Source organism: Carassius auratus, chromosome 32 (genome assembly GCF_003368295.1).
Source record: "Carassius auratus strain Wakin chromosome 32, ASM336829v1, whole genome shotgun sequence".
In the NCBI taxonomy this organism is placed as follows: domain Eukaryota; kingdom Metazoa; phylum Chordata; class Actinopteri; order Cypriniformes; family Cyprinidae; genus Carassius; species Carassius auratus.
Window position 1 is genome coordinate 30,071,526 of NC_039274.1, and position 21,916 is coordinate 30,093,441.

The 21,916-nt window shown below is 38.9% G+C and overlaps 2 protein-coding genes across 2 annotated transcripts; one reads left to right on the forward strand and one right to left on the reverse strand.

The window, feature by feature from the left end:
• The first annotated feature begins 715 nt into the window (after positions 1-715).
• LOC113052074 (ribonuclease kappa-A-like) lies at positions 716-2,930 on the forward strand. Its single transcript, XM_026216364.1, has 2 exons — positions 716-1,863; positions 2,305-2,930. The coding sequence occupies exons 1-2, from the start codon at positions 1,786-1,788 to the stop codon at positions 2,458-2,460; spliced, it is 234 nt and encodes a 77-aa protein (XP_026072149.1). The 5' UTR covers positions 716-1,785; the 3' UTR covers positions 2,461-2,930.
• Positions 2,931-3,018: 88 nt separating this feature from the next.
• On the reverse strand, positions 3,019-21,622 carry LOC113052072 (arachidonate 5-lipoxygenase-like). Its single transcript, XM_026216362.1, has 15 exons — positions 21,441-21,622; positions 18,506-18,649; positions 17,850-18,054; positions 17,665-17,746; positions 17,447-17,569; positions 17,230-17,336; positions 14,598-14,770; positions 14,366-14,509; positions 13,851-14,054; positions 13,596-13,682; positions 13,205-13,374; positions 12,969-13,090; positions 4,463-4,563; positions 3,801-3,971; positions 3,019-3,599 (listed from the first exon to the last, which is right to left on the reverse strand). Exons 2-15 carry the CDS (start codon positions 18,647-18,649, stop codon positions 3,420-3,422), a joined length of 2,013 nt encoding a protein of 670 aa, XP_026072147.1. The 5' UTR covers positions 21,441-21,622; the 3' UTR covers positions 3,019-3,419.
• Between the last annotated feature and the right edge of the window lie 294 nt (positions 21,623-21,916).

Sequence of the window (21,916 nt, forward strand, 5' to 3'; positions counted from 1 at the left end):
TTGTCTTGTAAGTCCTGCAAAAAATATGCATTTATGGGCCAAATTATTTCACAAAAACCTTTAAATATTATTGTATTTGGATTGTTCTACTACCTGTTTTTAGCATTACCTCCATGCATACTCTGCATAATAAAGTGTGGGATTATTTTCATCTGTTTCCAAAATTTAACTGCTGTTTGACAAATTTTTTTATTGAAGTTGTTTGTAAAGCCATTGCTGCCAGTCATTAGATTTTTAGCCTTGCATGTACATTGTTGATCTAAATGCCAACTAGGATCTAGGTGTATTTACACACGGTGCAAGGTACGACGGGGAAACAACGTCGTGTTATCAACGCTGATTAACTTTTCAAAATCAACACCTCATTCAGCTTTCATCCCAGGGCTGCAGCACGACCCTAATTCACCCGTAATGCAGGTAAGACGGTGAAACAGCGTCGCGATTTCAACGGTGAATCCACGTCGTGATTTCAACGTTGATCCAATTTGCAAAATCGAAAGGTTTTTCAACGTTGATTCAACGTCGGGAGTTCAACAGTGAATCAGCGTTGTGATTTCAACCGTAAATCAACGTCACGATTTCAACGGTGAATCAACGTCGTGATTTCAACGTTGATCCAATTTGAAAAATCGAAAGGTTTTTCAACGTTGATTCAACCATGGTACCTGACGTTGTTTCAACGTTGAATCAACGTTGAAATGCCGGCTGGGTATAGTCTACATTCCACTTATTTAAAAGTATGTAGATGTAGCCGTGTTCTAGCACGTTTGGACACAATGTATCTTAAAAACTGCTGTTTTGCTTAGTTTTTAGAGGTAGGCTATAGCTACTTCTTTTGGTGTAATGTGTTTTGCAAATTATGCCCTGCTGTCAAAAAGCATACAATTCCATAGTTTTCTTGGACTTTACAACTTGTTTTCTTCCGTTCTGTCCCGTTACGCGCCCTCTTCCTCTTATTCTTTTCCCTCTTTTTCATTCCTGGTGATGAATATTCTATCTCATTCCCGCTCCTTACACTTTGTTCTTTAAAGGGATAAACGTATTGATTTTCATCTATTCAATCCATCCAACATTTTGTTCCCTAAACATTTCTCAACGCAGACAGCCAAAATCTAAAGGAATTCGGCGAGGTTTTGTTTTGGGGAGAGAACGTGAAGGGAGGAGAAAGAGCACAGAGTCAACAATAACAACAACAAAACACTTTAGGTGTCCAGTTTCAGTCATTTGTTATTGTTACGAAAGATTAGTGAATAAATCCTTTCAAATATGTTGTCCACGTAACTCCTGACAAAAATTCATACAAAATGACTGTTTCTGATATGAAAAAAAAAAAACGTTTGAGTTTAGGTGTGAAATGTCATCAAGTCTAAATATGCCTCACTTATGACGGCAAAACAGTTCGGCTGAAGACGTCATAATTCAAGGAATATAAACTTTCAATGTTCAAAACAATCAAGCTGCTGTGTCATATTTTATCAATTTAACTGGTCTTATAAACCAAGCAAAAGATGACTGGAATAGCGGTAGATTGGTGTAAACAGACAGAACTCTGAATATGAATGAGAATGAAAGTTTGTTTCAAACTCTTTATGACATTGCACTCGAGTCGATCTGCAGTCACTGTATTTCTGCTTCCTCTAAAGTCAGCTGATTTAATCGGTGAGGCGGTGACTGACTTGACATCGATCTTACCGAGGTCAAAATAACTTAAATTAACTTCTAAAAGTTCAGATAACAGGCCTCTGGCATCTCAAAGTTGAAAATTGAAAAGCTTCTATTATAGAAATGGCTTCTTTGCTTTTCTACGGTTCTAAACTGGCAGCATGTGGACTGGTCCTGAGCATTTGGGGTGTCATTATGCTGGTAAATGAAATATTCTCTATTGTGTGACTATTCTTGTGTTTTATATGCATGGTTTGTACATGCTGAAATGTCATTAAAATGCACTACGCATATCTTACTTTTTTTTGGGAGCTGTAATAATAAATAAATTGCCTTCACACATAATCTCAACAATAATCCACAGTTCCCATTGTCCTGGAAAACTAGAATAGATTTACAGGCCTGGAAAAGTGGAAATGTATAGTCAATATAATTATAGCTAAATTATTTTTAAATTGCTTTTTGTGAGGCCTATCATTATATATAAAATTTTGATATTGAAAATCCTTATCCAGTCACCTCAAATTACTTGAAAAGTCATGAGTGGAACAAAATGATAAAGATGTGGGGACACTGAATATGAAAACTAGCAGAAATACAGCCCTACACCGTAATCAACCTCTTCTGTCTTATTTCTCTTAGGCAATGCTGGGGATTTTTTTCACCACACATTCAGCCGTGCTCATAGAGGATGTACCTTTCACAGAGAAAGACTTCAATTTCCCCCATGTTGGCATAGGATTCTTGTCATTTTATCAGGTTCACCTGAACAAGCGTAAGGAATATCTGGTGCATTAGTACCATCTAGTGATTGGAGTATAACTCTACCTCTAAATTACCTGGTTGTGTTTGTAATAATGCTCGAATGAATGTAGATAATTAAGAATGTATTTAACTGGGATTTTCTTGATTGCCTTTCTATCTTTAAGCCTATCATAAAATATAAGATGTCCATTATTATTATTATTATTATTATTATTATTATGTGGTAATTCATTACCTTCCATAGTTCCATTTATCTGTGGTCCTACCAAGCACTGCTGATAAATGTTTTAATTGTGATTTTATTTATACTTAACATCTATAGAATATACAGACTACAGAAGTACATGGAATTTCACATGGTCACATTTGTTCTGTTTTCACAATAAATGACTGAAAATAAAACTGCCTGTGCAATTTGTCAACATAGGAATTGATCAGTATAGACCTTGTCTCTCAGCTAACATGGTTCCAAAATTAGAGACTATCTTTTAGATGTACAATTAGAGACTTTCAAAACTTTATCTACTGAAGCTTTTAAATGATATTAAAAAAAAAACAATATGAAAAAATGAAACAGACTTTACATGTAGTATTTATGAAGTGCATTTAATGAAGCTTACCACACTAATTAAAGAATACAGTGGTTAGTAAAAATCCACAGAAACCAGTTCAGCAGCATCCAAACAGTGCCTTATGAAAGAAAGTTAAAAAATCTATATTTTTAACAATTTTCAAAAGTAAAAATAAATACTGTTAACAAACTCTAATGCCCTGATTCTTTAAAAAAAAAAAAAAAGTTTCAGACTAAATTAATTATGCAATTATGTCACAGTATTTCTGCTGTCACGGATGCCATTCAGGAGAAAAGTATTGGCCTCGGCTATAGCTCAGAAAAGTACTTTGGGTGTTATTTGAATGTGTGCTAATTTTAAGATTTGCTACTCACAAAAATTTCCACAGACACATACTCTAATTTAGAATGAGAGTTTTCTCTAAATGGTGATGCTGTTTTCTATGCGGCTTGGACTCAGATAAAGGTACGGCAGTTCTTGTCCCTCATTCTGAGCTATTATATGCTCCTCCAGTTCTTTCAGCTCCTTTCTGAACTGATCAATCACTTTCAAAGCAGCAGGCTCGGTAAAGTACTGTTCCACATACTGGCCCAATGGAATCTGAAGAAGAGAGAGGAAACGTGTTGAAGTCATCAGTCTGATACTTTAATAAAGGTGTATTAATTTGAATGCTTAATGGAAATAAACATATTTTGGATGGATGTAGTCTGATGTTAGAAATAAGGATGTACATCATATGCAATGTACTTCATATGATCATAAATAATGTAGAAGTTGTGACAGGATGTGCTATTGACTCACCGCATCTGGCTGTGCTCTGCCCAAATGCCACGTGATGGCCATTTGCATACAGGACTGGCTGATATCAGGGAGTGTGTCCATGATCATGTCCATGGTGACAGCATCCTTATCTGTTGGTGGAGGGCACCGCATGGTGCAGGGTGTGTTGGGTACCCATGCACACCAATCAAACTACAGTACAGAGACCAAGATCAACGGTAAACACAATAAAGCTATGTAATGACTTGTAAACTGATTTCTAACTATTAGGTAACACACTTCATGTAAATTATTGTATTTCTGGTAACCTGCATTCAATATAATACGTTTGGAATTATAAACGTTTGATTTATAGGCCTGGAAAATTAATGTAAATGTATTTCTGGTAACCTGCATTCAATACAGTCGAATAGTATATAAAAAGTATGTTTTTAAAGTGGGCTTTTATATTTGATAAGATGTGTAAATGGGAGTCAAATTCAGTTCCTGGAGGGTCGGAAACCTACAGAGTTTAAATTCAACCCTAATTAAACACACCTGATCCAACTAATCAAGCCCTTCAGGCTCATCTGAAAACTACATGCTAATTCTATGTGTTTTTGAGTGGGGTTGGAACAAAACTCTACAGGGCTCCAGTCCTAAAGGAATTTCGTTTGACACCCCTGTGTTCGGTAGATGGTTACCTGTCCATTATTGGTGGCAGCATGTTGTGATGTGCTGGTAAAGATCACCATGCTTAACAGTGTGATGAGTTCTTCTTTTGTCTTCAGCTCACTAGCTAGGCCTGATATGCAAGAAACATCAACAGTTACTCCCAGCTTACTCCTAATTTCAAGTCCCATTTATTTAGCTCATGTTATTTCATTGTGGTGATGAGACACAGACTGAGAGCAAGCTTATTCCCCTAGTGACCGCATGGGACACTGTATTATCCTTCATGTTCTTTATTACTTCCTTAATGGTGTATCTGGCTCATAGAATGTGCATTTATCCCCCGATGTTTTTTTGACATTTTTAAAATGCAATATTGGTGACCTGTACTGGGTATGATTGTATTGGATGATTTATATTACCGTCCAAAAGTTTGGGGTTGGCAAGATTTATTAAAGAGGAGTCTCCTGTTCACACCAAATTAGTCTCTTATGCTGTACTTAATTGATAAAAAAAAAAACAGTAATATTGTGAAATATTATTGCAATTTCAATTTTCTAAATCAATCTTTCCTGTGATGGCAAAGCTGAATTTTCAGTGAACATTAATCTTCAGGGTCACATAATACATTTAAGTATTATACATTTTGAAAACAGCTGTGCTGGCTGCTTAATATTTTTGTAGAAACCAAGATTTAAAAAAAATCAGATTCTTTGATTAAAAGGGTCATATGATGCAATTTAAAGTTTTTCTTTTTTCTCTTTGGAGTGTTGAAAGTTGTTTCTAAATAGAGAAGATCTCTGAAGTTGCAAATAATAAAATGTCAAATCCAAAGAGATATTCTTTATAAAATGTAAGATTTGTCCACGCTTTCCTAAAACACCTCAATTAAACACACCCCCAAAATGTCTATGTTACTGTGTGGGAAGATTTGCATAAGGCCGTCACCGCCCAATTGTTCACAATAATAAAGTAATTACAGACAGGTGTGTTGGAGCAGGGTTGGAACTGAATTCTGCAGGAAGGTAGCTCTCCGGGAGCCGTTTGGAGATCCCTGTTGTAGAGACACGTAGAGTGTTTCGTTGTTAAAGCAAAACTACTTTGTTTGACCTTCCAAAAGAGTTGTTCAACTAGATATCAGTGGTTAAGTTTTATTTACAACAATGTTCTACAACAGTTCAACCCAAATATTTGTGTTTGTGCAATGCATTTATCGGAGGACTGTTTCCTGAACCTACAATGTTCTGACTCACAACCTGAAAGTATGTTTTCATATTTAAATAATTTTCCACTGATGGATTCAAACGTGAGCTTTGAGCAGTGTAGAGTAGCACTTGTTTGTCATTTGATCTGAAATGCTAACATGGTTTTATGTTTACAAGGCGCAACACAACACTTAAAAACACAATATAAGTCAATATAATCAGTAATTATGTCACCACTGGATGCAAAAATGCCTCGTTTGTAATGGGTTTTAATGGTTTTGTCTGGTCGTGCCGGGAGACGGCATCACAGTATGGTGAGGGGCGTAACATTTCTCTAACATGCTTGAGGTTTTCAGCCAATCAACACATGGATAGCTACATGGATAGCTGGAAAGCATTTATTTGAAACAGAAATAATTTATAACATTTTTTTAAATTTAATGCACCATCCCAAATGAATGCAGCATTAATTTATTTGTAAAACATGGTACTGACCACAAACTTCCGAACTGTAGTGTATTGTTATAGTGTTAGTTAATTAAATATAAGTTTAGTTACAGTTATTTTATATGTTATAATGAGTTCTGTATTGTCCAATTAGATGCTTTTACGTCATTGCACAGGGACTAGTTTTACTGATTGTTATGTTAGTATGCTCGCAGGTTCTGGTGCAGATGGTTGTAGTAAACCCATCTCTATTGGGCAAGAGCATAACCCCACTGTTTTAAATCTATACTTTACTAAGTAAAGTTCCTTCAACGGATTATCTTTGTTGTGTGCTTCTCTCCACGCCTACACGGACACTGATAGAATTACGTTACAGACGAGAGCACAACAAGTGGCATCAGAAGTTGAGCTCGATAGAAAATCATCTGCGAATTGTGAGTGTTATGAACTGCTGGGACATCCGTTGTGATTCTATTGACATTATAATCTGCAAAACGGCGTTGTGAAGTAGTATTACAAACTGATTGACACGTTTATTCAGCGCATTACCCGCTTATTCACTGAGAAAAAAAGCAGCAATCACCCCCCCCCACCCACCACCTGAAAGGCGTGTCGCTGGAAGTTTGCCAAATCAAGCATTGCATTTGGCTGCCTTCCAAGATTCACAGGCACAATGAAACAGCCTTGAAATGTCACGTTGCAATTCACAGAGCATAATATACTTCCACAGTAATAAATAAATATTATAAATAAAACATTTACTAAACAGACCAATCAAGTTGGATTTAAACTATTATATAAGATGGATTCAACTGATCCAGAAGTCTCACTTGGAGCTTCAGCTGCCCCAGACCCCCCACACTGGCTACAGGCTGTGCTGTCACAATAAAATAAGCAACTTCAAAATGCCATTTCACCTCTGCTTCAAATACTGGAAGCAACAGAGACTTGTTTGTTAGCTCTCACACAGCAGCCCCATGCCAAAAAGGTGACATGTGTTTCACACCGACATGATGACACTACCACACTTTCATCTGCCCCAGATAGAACACTTGTTACAAATAGAGATGCAATGGTGCCGTCAGATGATGAACAACTTTTTGCTGCTGGGCTTGCTGTCATTGATAGACATGTACGGACCCCAGCTAGTCCAAATTCCTCAACACCTGGCCCGGATGTGAGACCCAGAATCCGTGCACAGGGACCCAGCCATTATAATAGCTCATCCAACTTGGGCCCACACATGCACGCCCACCCATCATCTTACAGCCCCTTATGGTAGAGCTCCAGATGGACCTAAAGCTAAACTTGACATTTATGATGGTAAGGATGACTGGGACTCTTTTATCATTCCTTTTGAGCGCAGAGCTGTCATTTATAGATGGAGTGCAGTAGAGAGAGTGGATAAACTGCATGAATGTCTAAGGGGCACTGCTGTTAGATATTTATGCTCATTACCTGAACACATCCATGAAGATTACTTCCGCTGAAAGAACAGTTGGCTTTCCGATTTGGCCAAAAAGAGCCTCCCACCACAGCACGGAGGAGATTTGGGGAACTGCGCCAGTCCAAAGAAACTGTTTCAGAGTTTGCTGAAGAGGTTCACAGGCTAGTAATTTTGGCTTACCCTGGAGTTGACGTGGAGCTTAGGGAGCAAATTGCTGCTGACGCTTTTCTCAATGGGCTGCGCAACCAGAAAGTGGCATACGAAGTTATGAACCGTGACCCTGTATCACTGGATGAAGCACAGAGGCTAGTTTCATCTTATGAAAACAACTTCAAAGCGACACTCGAGCGAGATTTTGATCAGAGGGGGAAGACATGTCGAGTATCCTGGGCTGATCTAGACATGGACTCTGATGAGGAGCCACAGGCCTTGCAGTCACGTAGGGTGCAGTCACAGGGTTATGTTACTCAGCACCAGTTGCAAGCACTCATGGATAAAGTTGATAAGCTCCAACTGGCCATATACCGTCTACCTTCTCCCTCTTCTGCTGCTCTCCCTTCTACGGTAAGACCCACCCACCAGACAAATTCCAATATGGCAGTCCAGTCAGAAAGGGGACGCACAGCTCAGACTTCTTTCAAGTCAAATAGATATAGACAGCAGAATAAAAGTCCCACCAGAGCTGCTAGTGGGCCATGTTTTCAGTGTGGGGAGGAGGGGCACTACAAAAGAAACTGCTCACGGTCCCCCAGTCCATCTACAAGTCCCCCTGCAAATACTGTGACCAAAATGGACCCCCCAAGTCAAAATCGCTCTGAGCAAGCAGAACAAAATCCATTCATTGTACATGTAAGCAGAGTTGAGATTCGAGGGCCCAGTTTAATGATCTCACTGTTGATGGCATACCTGTTAATGCAGTTAAAGACACAGGTGCCGAGGCCACCATCATGTCTGAAGAGACATACAGAAAATTACCTGAAAAATCACCTATAGGACTGAAAAAGGTGTGTCTCCAAAATGCAGAAACTGGAATGGAGATGTCAGCAACAGGAGGAGTGAAAGTGGAATTCAGAATTGGCACAAAAGTGTTGGAGTGGACAGTTTGCATTGCACCAATTCGTGATGCCCTGCTCCTGGGTTTAGATTTCTTAAAAGCTTCTGATTTTACCATTCATGCCTCTGGTAAAGTTTTAATGGGCTCAGAGCTCATCCCAGCCTATATATCTGAAGGCAAAGGGCCAGACTACGCCATTTCAAGAGTGATGTTAGAGACTGATTTTACTGTGCCACCAGAGTGTGAGTGTTTAGTTTGGGGTGTGCTAGATGACCCAAAACCAGAACTCCCTGCTGTTCTAGAGCCTGTTAGCCTGGCCGATGGAGTGTCTACAGGCAGTATCATGCTAAACATGGAACAAAGGATTCCGGTCAGGCTATGCAACATCACAGCTTCCAGTAGACCCTTATCAGGAGGAGTCTGTTTGGGGGTGCTCATCGAAGCATTTCCTGATGCTCAAGAGGAGAGAGAGAGAGCCTATACAGTTCCAGTCGAGGCACAGTTTTACTCAAAAGGTGGGGACTCAGTGTTTCAAGACCCTAACAGTGAGCCCTTGGATGAGCACCATGTGAGAAGGGTGTCGTCACCAAATGCCCTTGACCTTCAAGAGCACCTCAGACAGTTGTTCACTTCTGCAAGTGAAACACTCACGGAACATCAGCAAGAGATGTTAATAGATCTACTGAATGAACACCAATAAGTTTTTGCAGCAACTGATGATGATCTGGTGAAGTTCTCTGCTCTGCAGCACAGCATTAATACCGGAATGGCTAAGCCTGTTCGACAGCCAGTGCGACGTACCCCTTTAGGATTCTGGAATGAGGAGGAAACACATCTAAAAAAAAAGCTTGAAGCAGGTATTGTGATCCCCTCAAACTCTGAATGGGCATCCCCTATTGTCCTCGTAAGGAAGAAAGATGGCGGGGTCCGTTGGTGCGTAGATTATCACCATCTTAATGATCTTGCAATTAAGGATGTGTATCCCCTACCAAAAATAGAGGAATGCCTGGATGTGCTGGGTGGTGCGAAGACATTCTCGACACTTGACCTTCAGTCAGGATACTGGCAGATTGAAATGAATAAAAAATACAGATCTAAGACTGCTTTTGTGACAAGGTATGGATTATATGAGTACACCAGAATGCCATTTGGATTGTGTAATGCACCCAGCACATTCCAGAGGGCAATGGAGTTGGTTCTACGAGGATTGCAGTGGGACACATTGCTAATACCTGGATGACATAATCATCTTTGGTGAAGATGTGGAACAGTGTATTGAACACCTTGCAGAGTTTTTTCAAAGGTTGCAGGACTATGGACTCAAGCTAAAGCCCTCAAAATGCCAGCTGTTAAAGGACGAAGTCGTGTTTCTGGGTCACATTGTAAGCAGCCAAGGAATTAAGACCAATCCTTCCCTCATTAATGATGTTAAGGGCTGGAGGACCCCAACCAGCATCCAGGAACTCCAGTCTTTCCTGGGTCTTTGCAATTATTAAAGGAGGTTTGTTGCCAAATTTGCTGAAATAACTGCACCCTTGACAATGCTAATCAAAAAGGGGACTCCCTTCTCCTGGGAAGAGGAGCAGAAAAAGGCTTTTGAACATCTTAAAAGGAGTCTCACGACTGCACCCATCTTGGTTTTCCCAATTACATCAGGAGAGTTTGTCTTAGACACTGATGCATCAAACCAGAGCATTGGAGCAGTGATTTCACAGTTGCAGTGGGGGGAAGAGAAGGTTATCTCATTCGCCAGCTGTCTCCTCACACCAGCACATCAGCGGTACTGTGTCACACGTAAAGAACTCCTAGCTCTTGTTAGATTTACCAGACAGTTCCGCCACTATTTGCTGGGGTCTAACTTCATACTGAGGACGGATCACAGCAGTCTAACTTGGCTATACAGGTTTAAGAGACCTGAAAGCCAACTTGCTAGGTGGCTTGAAGAACTTAGCCAGTACAACTTTGTCATCGAGCATAGGGCAGGCACACACCATGCCAATGCTGATGCACTGTCCCGAAGGGCACTGGATGAGGGATCTTGTGACTGTTATCAAGCAGGAAAAGAGCTGGAGAGCTTGCCGTGCAAGGGCTGTCCATTCTGTCGAAAGCTGTACCATCAATGGGCCAGATTTGAGGAAGATGTTGATGATGTTATCCCCTTGGCGATAAGACGCACACACTCCATTGATTGTCAGAAAGAAAGCATTTGCACTAACACATCCAGTCATGTAAATGAAGTAGGTGCTAACAATCCAGGTCCTTCCACAAACTGGCTGCAACCACTGGACCTCAAAAGTCTCCGGGAAGAACAGTTACCTCACCCAGACCTTTCAATTCTCCATAAATGGATGTCTGATGGTTCCTTGCCTGCAAAAGAAGAAGTCATGATGCTGAGCCCAGCAATTCGCAAGTACTGGCTGTGTTGGTCCCAAGTGGAGATGAAAGATGGGATCCTATACTACCATTGGGACAGTATTACTGGAGGTATGTCTCTGGGCTTACTTGTTCCTGCTTCCCTGAAGAATGAGATTCTCCAAGCCTGTCATAATCCAGCACAAGCAGGTCATGCAGGGGAGGAAAAGACACTCATGCGCCTCCGCAGTTGTTACCACTGGTACAACATGGGAAATGATGTACGCCTTTTCATCAAGACGTGTCCACAGTGAAGTTGCTGTAAGATCACCAGTCCAATGGGAAGAGCCAAGCTCCAGAACTACCAGGCTGGAGCACCTATGGACTGACTCCACCTTGATGTCCTAGGAACATTTCCAGAATCTAATTCAGGCAACCGTTACAATCTCGTTATAATTGACCAGTTTACCCGCTGAGTAGAGGCATTCCCTATTCCAGAACAAGGAGCTGAGACAACCGCAAAGAGATTGGTGTTTGACTTTATTTCCCGGTTTGCAGTTCCCCTTGAAACACTGACCAAGGACGGAACTTTGAGAGCTCACTGTTCAACGAAGTTTGTCGCCTGTTACAAGTCACCAGGACCCGGACCACACCATACTATCCAGCATCAAACGGACAAGTGGAAAGATTCAATAGAACATTATTGCAGATGATACGGTGTTACGTGGATCAAAGTCAATGAAATTGGGATGAACATCTTCCCCTACTCACTGTGACGTACAGGAGCACTGTGCATTCAGCAACAGGCTTCACACCAAACCAGCTGATGCTGGGGCGAGAAGTTTTCCAGCCACATGACATCTGGTTAAGGACAGCTGAATTTACCAGGAAAGCAAGAGAAACACCTGAGTTTGTTCATGAACTGCAAGCTAACCTGCAAATGGCTCATCAACGGGCGTGTCAGAACTTACACTCTGCTCAGATTCGGCAGAAGAAAGTGTATGACTTACGAGCCAGAGAGAAGTCCTACCAAGTGGGTGATCTTGTTCTAGTGAGAGTCTGTAGCAGGAAAAAGGGATACAGTCCAAAACTTCAAGCTCCATGGCAGGGGCCATTAGTTGTCACAGAATGCCTTGGACCAGTGCTCTACCAAGTCAAAGACAGACAAAGTGAGAGAGTACTGCATCATGATTGGTTACAACCCTATATAAGTGAACACATCCCTACTTGGATGCAGCGGATGTGACGGAAATACACAAACACTGAGGAAGGCTCGTTGGTTCCAAAAACTGCCCAGAAACCTGTAGTCACTATGGCAGAGGCGTCAAATCTTTCTCCTTTCAAAAACTCTTTGTCAAAAGAGCCTCAGACTCTTCTCACCACGGATTATAACAGTGATCCATAGCATTGTGGAAAAGAGGGGACGAAGACAAAAAGAGGGCGACTTGTTCGGGCCCCAAGTCGTTCTATGGACTAAAAAATAAAAATAAAAAAAGAGAAGAGAAGAGAAGAGAAGACAAAAAAAAGAGAGAAAGAAGAAAAGTAACTATTCACCCTCAGTAGTGCAGAAGGGACTCTGCCAGCTAAAAAAAAATGGGGGGTGGTGTTATAGTGTTAGTTAATTAAACATAAGTTAAGTTAAAGTTATTTTATATGTTATAATGAGTTCTGTATTGTCCAATTAGATGCTGTTACGTCATTGCACAGGGACTAGTTTTACTTATTGTTATGTTCAGAGTTAGGATGCTCGCAGGTTCTGGTGCAGATGGTTGTAGTAAACCCACCGGCACTGGGCAAGAGCATAACCCCGCTGTTGTAAATCTATACTTTACTAGGTAAAGTTCCTTCAACGGACTATCTTTGTTGTGTGCTTCTCTCCACGCCTACACGGACACTGATAGACTAACGTTAAAGACGAGAGCACAACAGTAAATTGTCAAGCCTAAATAAACACATTGCACAGGATTCTACATTCTTCATCCACTACAGGACATTTGTGAGTCCAGTGATGCAGTCATGTATTTATATCTTACCAAAATGTGGCAGATCCACAAAGCCCTCCACAGCCACGTCATTAATCCACGCCTGAATTTCTGAATCCTGTTCAACTTCACGATCACTCTTGTAGTAGAGGGAAACTATTCCTGAAACAAAACTAAGAGCATGTGTTAAAGTAAATAGGTCTGAGGTCTGATAGTAAAAGAGTTCTATAATTATATATACTGCTTCATTCACATTCAAATGTCTGAATTATGCCTATTATATTTACTTTTGAATGACATCCCACAGCATCATAGAATGGTCCCTGTAGAAATAGTCTTTTATTTTAGTAACTCCTCTGTCCATGAAGTCAAATTTGGGCTGGAGGGAGCGATAGGTTAACACTTTATACCCCCTCTGTGCCAGAATCAAGAGTCCATCTCCACCTGTTGATACCACCTGAAAAACACAATTTTTCACATTTATGACCAACTGAGTGAATTAAAAATACACTACAGTTATGTTGTCAGTGGTTGGCTAGCTTCAAGGGGTGATGAGAACCCAGTCCACAAAAAATCTAGTGCCATGAAATGTCCAAAATGATAAAAAAAAAGTGTTGGCAGGCTTTGCTCTGAATGGTTCATATTCTTTCATAAACTACAGTGTGTACAGATGCTCACCCTTTTGAAGATGCCCTCCGAGGAGATCAGCTGTGTTCTGCTACGACAGTTAATCTCAAGTGTATACCTCAGGTGTGGAGCCAAGAGCTGCAATGAGAAAGAAAAAGTGAAGAGGAGCCTTAACATACAATATAGCTGGATAATTTAATGAATTACTAGATTTTGATGTATCTGTGATTATCTAACTCTTAACATGCTTTGAAACAAGCAAATGTATCTTTCCTAAAAAGCACTTCCTTGTAGACTTCCTCTAACCTTATATATGGGGTGAACAGCAGGCAGCTGTCGGAGTGTGGCCACACAGAACACTTCTGCCACCAAGTGTGTGCGTAGCAGATGTGATAACACCTGAAAGATCTGGAACTCAGAGTGACGAACCCACATCTTTGCTAATAACCAGGCCAGAGGTGGATCGCTAGGTAGAAATATGGGTGTTTCCTTATCAGGTTTCTGTTCGAGCTGAAAGGAAGGGAGAAGAACAACAAGACATTTCTGAGTTTGTACATCAGTTTGACAGTTCATTTCTAGAAGGGTTCCTGTAATGTTACTATGATTATTATATTAATATTATATTAATCTGCACATGTTTTGATGCTTTTTGTCTTTAAATCAAATGCATTTCTATAAAAAAAGAAAATCTTCTTTTTGGTAAAAACATAAATATAAATATATTTTCGGCTAATGGAGGCTGCAGTAAGATTTGGAAAACCTGCTATAGATTCATCTTAGATTGTTATGTTTCCAGGTATCTGTGAGTCAGCAGGTTTTACCTGTATGGCGATGGGAATGAGACCTTTCTCAGGATGTTCATACAGTAAGCAAAGCGTGGCAGCTATGTGCTGTGCCTTGTCTCTGATTACATTGGCAGGAATCCCATCCATTATTGCTTGATCAACCAGAAATATATTTCCTTTCTTTAGTAGGAGAGACAAAGAAACATGATCAAGAGCCACTGTTCCAATAATCCAGTGTATTTAAGAAAATAAAACCCTTAAATCTCACCTTGAGTTCTTCCTTCAAAGTGGTTGTAGGTATAAGAGAAGACTGCACCATGTCTCCTGTGACACGGAAGTTTGAGGGCAGCTCCTTGCACCTAGAAATCATTCTTGGGTTTGAGCCGTTGAGGAACTGGTAACCAAAAAAACTGTCTTCTTTCCAGTGATTCATGGTGTATTCTGAACAGAATATTGATCACCAATTCTTGTTATTCATTTAATGACATTGGTAACTTTCTGTATGTGACTTTTCTGAAAGAGTTTGGCCTCATCACAGTTGCAGAAGGGGTCTACTATAAACAGGTCCTTCTAAAAAAATTAGCATATTGTGATAAAAGTTCATTCTTTTCCATAATGTAATGATAAAAATTAAACTTTCATATATTTTAGATTCATTGCACACCAACTGAAATATTTCAGGTCTTTTATTGTTTTAATACTGATGATTTTGGCATACAGCTCATGAAAACCCAAAATTCCTATCTCAAAAAATGAGCATATTTCATCCGACCAATAAAAGAAAAGTGGTTTTAATACAAAAAAAGTCAACCTTCAAATAATTATGTTCAGTTATGCACTCAATACTTGGTCGGGAATCCTTTTGCAGAAATGACTGCTTCAATGCGGCGTGGCATGGAGGCAATCAGCCTGTGGCACTGCTGAGGTGTTATGGAGGCCCAGGATGCTTCGATAGCGGCATTAAGCTCATCCAGAGCATCTCTCAACTTTCTCTTCACAATATCCCACAGATTTTCTATGGGGTTCAGATCAGGAGAGTTGGCAGGCCAATTGAGCACAGTAATACCATGGTTAGTAAACCATTTACCAGTGGTTTTGGCACTGTGAGCAGGTGCCAGGTCGTGCTGAAAAACGAAATCTTCATCTCCATAAAGCTTTTCAGCAGATGGAAGCATGAAGTGCCCCAAAATCTCCTGATAGCTAGCTGCATTGACCCTGCCCTTGATAAAACACAGTGGACCAACACCAGCAGCTGACATGGCACCCCAGACCATCACTGACTGTGGGTACTTGACACTGGACTTCAGGCATTTTGGCATTTCCTTCTCCCCAGTCTTCCTCCAGACTCTGGCACCTTGATTTCCGAATGACATGCAAAATTTGCTTTCATCCAAAAAAAGTACTTTGGACCACTGAGCAACAGTCCAGCCATGCTTGATCTTATTTGAAATATTATAACGTGTTGGTTCATTCAGTAAACCTTCATTTTAAAACCAACCAATAAACAAAATCAATTGATAAAGAGCTGCAATAGGTTTCAACACTATATTTTTAGGTGCCATGCGTGCCGTGTGCTACGCACTGCTTGTGCAAATGCTGGATAACATTCTGATTTGCATATTTATGAGGTAAATAAAATCGAGCAAAAAAATAGCTCACAACAAACACACCATCGCTTCCTCTTTTGATAACTGCTCTTCTGTCTGTGGAAATGTCCACTATGATACTTTTAAATATGTTGGAATGTATTGTTCAATAAGTAACAAATAATTGCATTTTCTTTACTCCAAATTACGCGCTGCTCATTTTATCTCTCAAAAAGAGCGCATGTTAGAAGTTCTTGCGACTCAAAAAAAAAAAAAAGGGTTAATTTATTACTGGTTTCTGTTGTTAATATGTTAATTAATAATAATTAATAATAATTAATATGCTTAACCCTAATTGCTTCACATTTTATTCCTTTTGTATCAGTGTTGGGGAGTAACTAGATACGTGTAACGGCGCTATGTAATTTAATTACAAAATAAATGTAACTGTTATCCGTTACAGTTACTGAGAAACTTTTTTTTGTTGTTTAATTACAGTTATTTATGAAAATGTTAAAGATTACAAAGGCGGTTACATCTGAATATTTTTACACACTTGAGGACAGACCAGGGCACATGCTTATTTGATATCTATTATTTCGGGTTTGTGTAACTGTTAACTATTAAACTATATCTTCTGATTTTAAAAGTTTTTAACCTAAGAACAATCTCAAAGTAAAAAGCTGTGCTAAAGTCTGATTTTGTGTTGGCTGTGCTTTAAAATAATTGTTTTACATATATTAAATCTTAATTCAAGTGTAGAAGGATTTTGAGAAGTCTGACAGTAATCAGTGTTGAATAGGCCTACTACTGTAAGGTTAATCCTGCCTGCTTTAATAAAGTAACTGAAATATTTACACTACTTATTACATTTTTAATAGGGTAACTTGTAATCTGTAAACGATTACATTTGCAAAGTAAACTAAACCAACACTGTTTAGAACCGCTTTTCAACGTTAGCTGCATTGTGAGCTTTCATAATTAAGAGTTAAACAAGTGTATCTTAACTCAGGGCAGTAAGTGACTTTTATCCAGGGTTTTAAAAAATCATATTGGGTTAAGTGCAGTGCGAATATCTGTTATTCAAGAGTGGGAATAAATGTGGAATTTTGACATGACATTGTGAAATGCCATTAATTTGTCATATAGGTCTCCTACACATAGCTAAAGGGTTACATAAACATGTTACATAATTGCATTTTCTGGGAAGAGAACTTTCCAAGAATGAAGTGATTACATGAAATGTATATTTTCTGGTAACTAAACTAAGAAAGAAAGTAAGAAAACAACAGGGACAGATGAAGTGATTGTTACCAGCTATGGGACTTCTTAGCTTCCAGAAGATCCTTTTGAAGTCTTCCAGGTCATTCCAAGACTTTCCGAACATGAGTGCCAGTTTTTTCAGGGAGAGCTCCAAAAGCCTGAGTTGCATACAGTGTACAAGTGAATAAGTGAGATTAATGGAATAGTAATTAAATTATACACAGGGGAATACACAGGCTTATGCCCCTAAAAATGCATTTTTACTCACGCATACTGAAGGGATCCCTCAAAGTCACTGCGCTTTTCGTCGTCAAAGCGAGCGTCCTGCGGGAGATCAGCCTCTGACTTGGCATCAATGCATTTTTGAATGCCGGGGGCCCATGCAAGCCATCTGATAGATGAGACACAGAGTTCAACAGGGATTTGTGAGAAGTAGATTCTTTATAACGCTATGATAAGTTCAGTGTAAGCAAGCTACATGAAGACCTGTATATTTTCTGCCTCTCCAGAAGCTCTGTCGTTCTGTGAGATATCTCCAGTGGCAAGGTGTCATCACTGATCTTTTTGGCTATGAAAGAAAAAGGAACCAGACTTGTGTTTTTTATTAATGCTTTTTTTATCTTGATCTTAAAGCTTAGTTGTCACTGCAAGTGCAGTTTGGTATAACTGACCTGTGCCTTCTCTGAGCTCTACTATCACTTTATCTCCCACTAGCCAACGGTAACAGGGAAAACTATAGCTGCGTCTTTCTCCAGGTATACTGACTTTCACATAACGGCAGAACCAGTTATCCTCCACCCAGTACTTTTGCTTTTCCAGGCGCACTAGTATCAGGGGACCCAAATCAGCAGAACTTTTAACAGTGTAATCATCCACCTACAAAATCATGGGAATATATTTAGGTATTTGAGATACTTTAATTCATTATTATTAACATGCAATGTATATTTACTTGTGCTCATTTCACATTTTGTAAATTTAGATCATTAATTACTCATGCACATATCGTTCCACCCCTAAGACCTTCATTCATCTTTGGAACACAATTATAAGATAGTTTTGATGAAATCCGAGAGCTTTCTGACCCTCAATAGACAGCAATGCAACTACTACTTTCATGGGCCAAAAAGTTAGTAAGGACATCGTTAAAATAGTCCATGTGACATCAGCCTTCATTATACCTTAACTTATACCATTTAAAATATTTTTACATTAAAAAAAAAAGATCTACTCTACTGCACTCGGCAGAAGAAAAAGAGATAGTATTCCACATATTATATTAAAAAGATTGAACAGTTTTCATAAGCACACAAGCATATTTACTCACTGCTCCTCTGCAGAAGTCTAGGCCTGGATTGTCCAGCACGGTTCTCTCACTCTCTCCTCTCTCTCCAACCAGAGTCAAGTATATATAGTTATTTGTTCCCGAATATTTGGAGGTCCCCGTGGCCACTGTCACTTTGTACTCCATCTGCACTCATACACACAGGGTTCTAAATTAACTTTTTTGATCACCAGCCAATGTGGCTGGTAACTTTCTAAAGTTACCAGCCAATCAGAATTTCCACAAGCCATTTTTTTTTTCGGTAAAAATAACAAATGATGAGTGCCACTGAATGAATTTGATCATTTTATTAACATTGTTATGAAAAACACATATAAAGTACAATGCAACAAAATACACACTGACTCGAATTAAAAATTATTAGTTCCCACCACGAAATTGCTTGTTTTGTTTTTTCGCGTAACTTGCGGCAATCCTGACAATGCATTACAACATTCTTGTGATCAAACACAAGCCATTCATGACCCGTCAGCCATTTGGCATTACATTTTATTTTCTTTGTTTCTCTGTTGATATCCTACGGAGCCCCGCACGTCACCAGTTTTATTTAATATTATTATGTGGAATAGGTTTAATAATAATAAAGGAATAATCTTATAATAGCACTTGATTACTATTGTACAATAAACCTGGCATTGTGACTAACTCTGGAGTAATTTTTTCCTCAGTTGCAAATTGTTTTGGATAAAAGATTCTTATGCATAACCTGTATAATAATATATAATAATGATAAAAATAGTTATTTTTATAGTGTTAATTTGTAGGCTAAATAAATGAGTACAAGAAAATAATTCATGAATTGCTTTATTTTTAAATAAACTTTGACAGTTTTGTAAATGCTTGTGTACAATTCTTTCTTAATATGCATGAAGCATCTTTATTTTTGTGATTTTATTATACTAAGCTCCATCCACCCCACCTGCCTGAGTTAGATGCATGTTTCACTGTTAATTTATTTAATTATTGTTATTATTAAATAATGAGGCCAAAAATAACATTGCATTCAGTTAGAGAGAAAAGAAATGAAAACATAACCGGCAAATTATTTGTTTTGTTTTGCTTTTCACCCTTATTTTCTTCTTCTTTTTAGCGTTTATTTTTTGGTCATAAAACACAGGCGGCTGTGTCTTATCCTATTGGTGATTAATGTAAAATAAACGCTCAAAGACTCGTTGGATACTATGAAAAATAATGTTTAATAAACAGAAATGAATCTGCCGGTGGGGGCGGAGCTATAAATGTGCGTCAGTTTACAAATCCGAGGGAACGGATTGCGAAAGCATGCGCACGGATTATGAATCCGTGGGTACGGTTTACAAAATCTGAGCGCACGGAATGGGAATTCGTGGGCACGGTTTGTTAATCCGTGGGCAAGATTTGTAAAACCGAGCTCCGTAATATCCTCATCCCCTGCCTCGTTCCTCTTTTCGCCCCCAGAAATCTGTCCCAATAGCCGCCGCATTTAGTTTAATCTTAATTTTTTTCTTTAATAGCTAACTCCCTCCTCTTTCAGTCTTTGCTCCATGCTCTGGCTCCATTCGTTCTTCTTCCTTGTGTTTTCTGATGGACGCTCTATTCCTTTCCATGTTTTTTCGCGCTGGTTTCACTGCAAACTGCGTGCAGCCAATGGGCATATGAAACGTCATCACGTAGCATTACAGCACACAGTGTTCATGGGAAATGTAGGAAGTGCTGCCAGGGGGATAAATGACCGAGAACAGAGCCTCATGTCATGCATCACCAGCCAAACTGGCTAGTAAGTTTTAATTAACATCCGCCAAAATGAATTTTAACCCGCATTTGGCGGGTTGGCGGTTGTTAATTTAGAACCCTGCATACACATACAAAGCAGTCTCAGATGCTTCATTATTTTCGCAGTCACATGAAATATCTAACAGAGAGCTTTAGCACATGCAAGTCTGTTTCCTCACAGTATTATGCAATCAGTCTGTGTCTGCACTGAGTGATTACAAAAGTGAGCAATGTATGGTGGAAGTGAAAATGGAAAACAAGAACAGCTACAAATAAATCAACATAAGGCTTTGAAAAAAAAAATGAAATCCCTCAATGCATTATCAGATGTATTAAAAGATTCAAGTGCAGCTAGACACTTAAACGCAATTGGGTCTAGTGAGCTTCCCCTTTTGTAACAATACAAATACAGTACAATTCAAACTATGAAAATAAAGGTACAGTAAAGAAAAGTTGAAGGGAACATTTTATAATAAGCTTTAGTTTTACTTAATGCAAAACTATTTTTACATCATTTAATCTTCGTTAATATTAATTTTCAAATATTCTATTGTTCAGTGTTAATATGTTTATAATACATAATTGTGAAACAATACAGCTTTAAATGTCAGCAATATATTAGTATGCTTTAAAGATTTTAATTAGTTGTTGTTGCAGAGTCTGGTTTTCTTGCACTTGATCTTTATCATTTCCTGTATATAAAGGGTGCGAAAAAGCTAGAATGCTAAAAATTGAGAATGAGCCACCCAGCTAGAAAAACTTTAAATCAATATCAGTTTGGCTTCACAAGATATTTTAGAGCAAGCTCATTTATAATCTATCTTTCTGTTACACCTGTTAATAAAACATTGATGTCTCATTGCACTCTGTAACAGGGGCACAGAAAACGGTTTTGCATATTTAGTGCACAGATACATGCATAGCACAAAAGCTTAGACACAGACAGAAGTGTCATATTTTGACCATCAGGAAAGATGCCTTGAAGGACTTAAAATAGCTAAAAAATATGCCTAGTTATTCTAAATGACAGTCTTTAACAGTGAGAAAACACTCATAGATTTAACTTACATCAACAGAAAACATTAGAAATGAATTGATTACTTAAATATGTTCCAGTACAATAAATCAAGAGAAGAATCTGAAGAATAGTTCGTCAACAAGTTACCTCCTTTGTGGAAGTGTGTGGCGGTGAAAATCTTCTGTTATGCTCCACTGCTGTAGTTTCTATCACCTCTTTTCTCACTTGACTGTAGTTTCCTTCAGTCAGAAACTGGCTGTTCAGACCCTCTAGTTTCACTGACTGAATCAGGCAGATTTTTGCTTTGAAATGTCCCGTCTCTACTGGTCTACACCCTTAAACCTCATTTCCTCTCCCACCTCTTGTCATGATCCTCTATTGGCTGATATTTCAACCTCCTCATTTGTTTATTCATTTTTTCTTTGCTATTCGCTTCAAGGAAGTGGTTAGTGCAGTACTAGCTTACAGAGAAGCCACAAAGTTAAATATATGGACTAAAAAATAAGCATCAAAGACAGTGATGTATATCAACTTTATAGGCTTAGCTAATGCATTTTCCCTAAGAGAAAGTACAGAGAAACACTTTGGTAACACATAACCATCAAACAAATGATGATCTCGGA

Bases quoted from the DNA above. Each gene is read 5' to 3' on its own strand.
- LOC113052074 (XM_026216364.1), top strand. From the start codon at position 1,786: ATGGCTTCTTTGCTTTTCTACGGTTCTAAACTGGCAGCATGTGGACTG. The intron at 1,864-2,304 runs GTAAATGAAATA...TATTTCTCTTAG, and splicing joins TTTGGGGTGTCATTATGCTG to GCAATGCTGGGGATTTTTTT.
- LOC113052072 (XM_026216362.1), bottom strand. From the start codon at position 18,649: ATGGAGTACAAAGTGACAGTGGCCACGGGGACCTCCAAATATTCGGGA. The intron at 13,683-13,850 runs GTTAGAGGAAGT...TTCTCATTGCAG, and splicing joins CTGTTCACCCCATATATAAG to CTCTTGGCTCCACACCTGAG. The intron at 13,091-13,204 runs GTAAATATAATA...ACATGCTCTTAG, and splicing joins CTGTGGGATGTCATTCAAAA to TTTTGTTTCAGGAATAGTTT.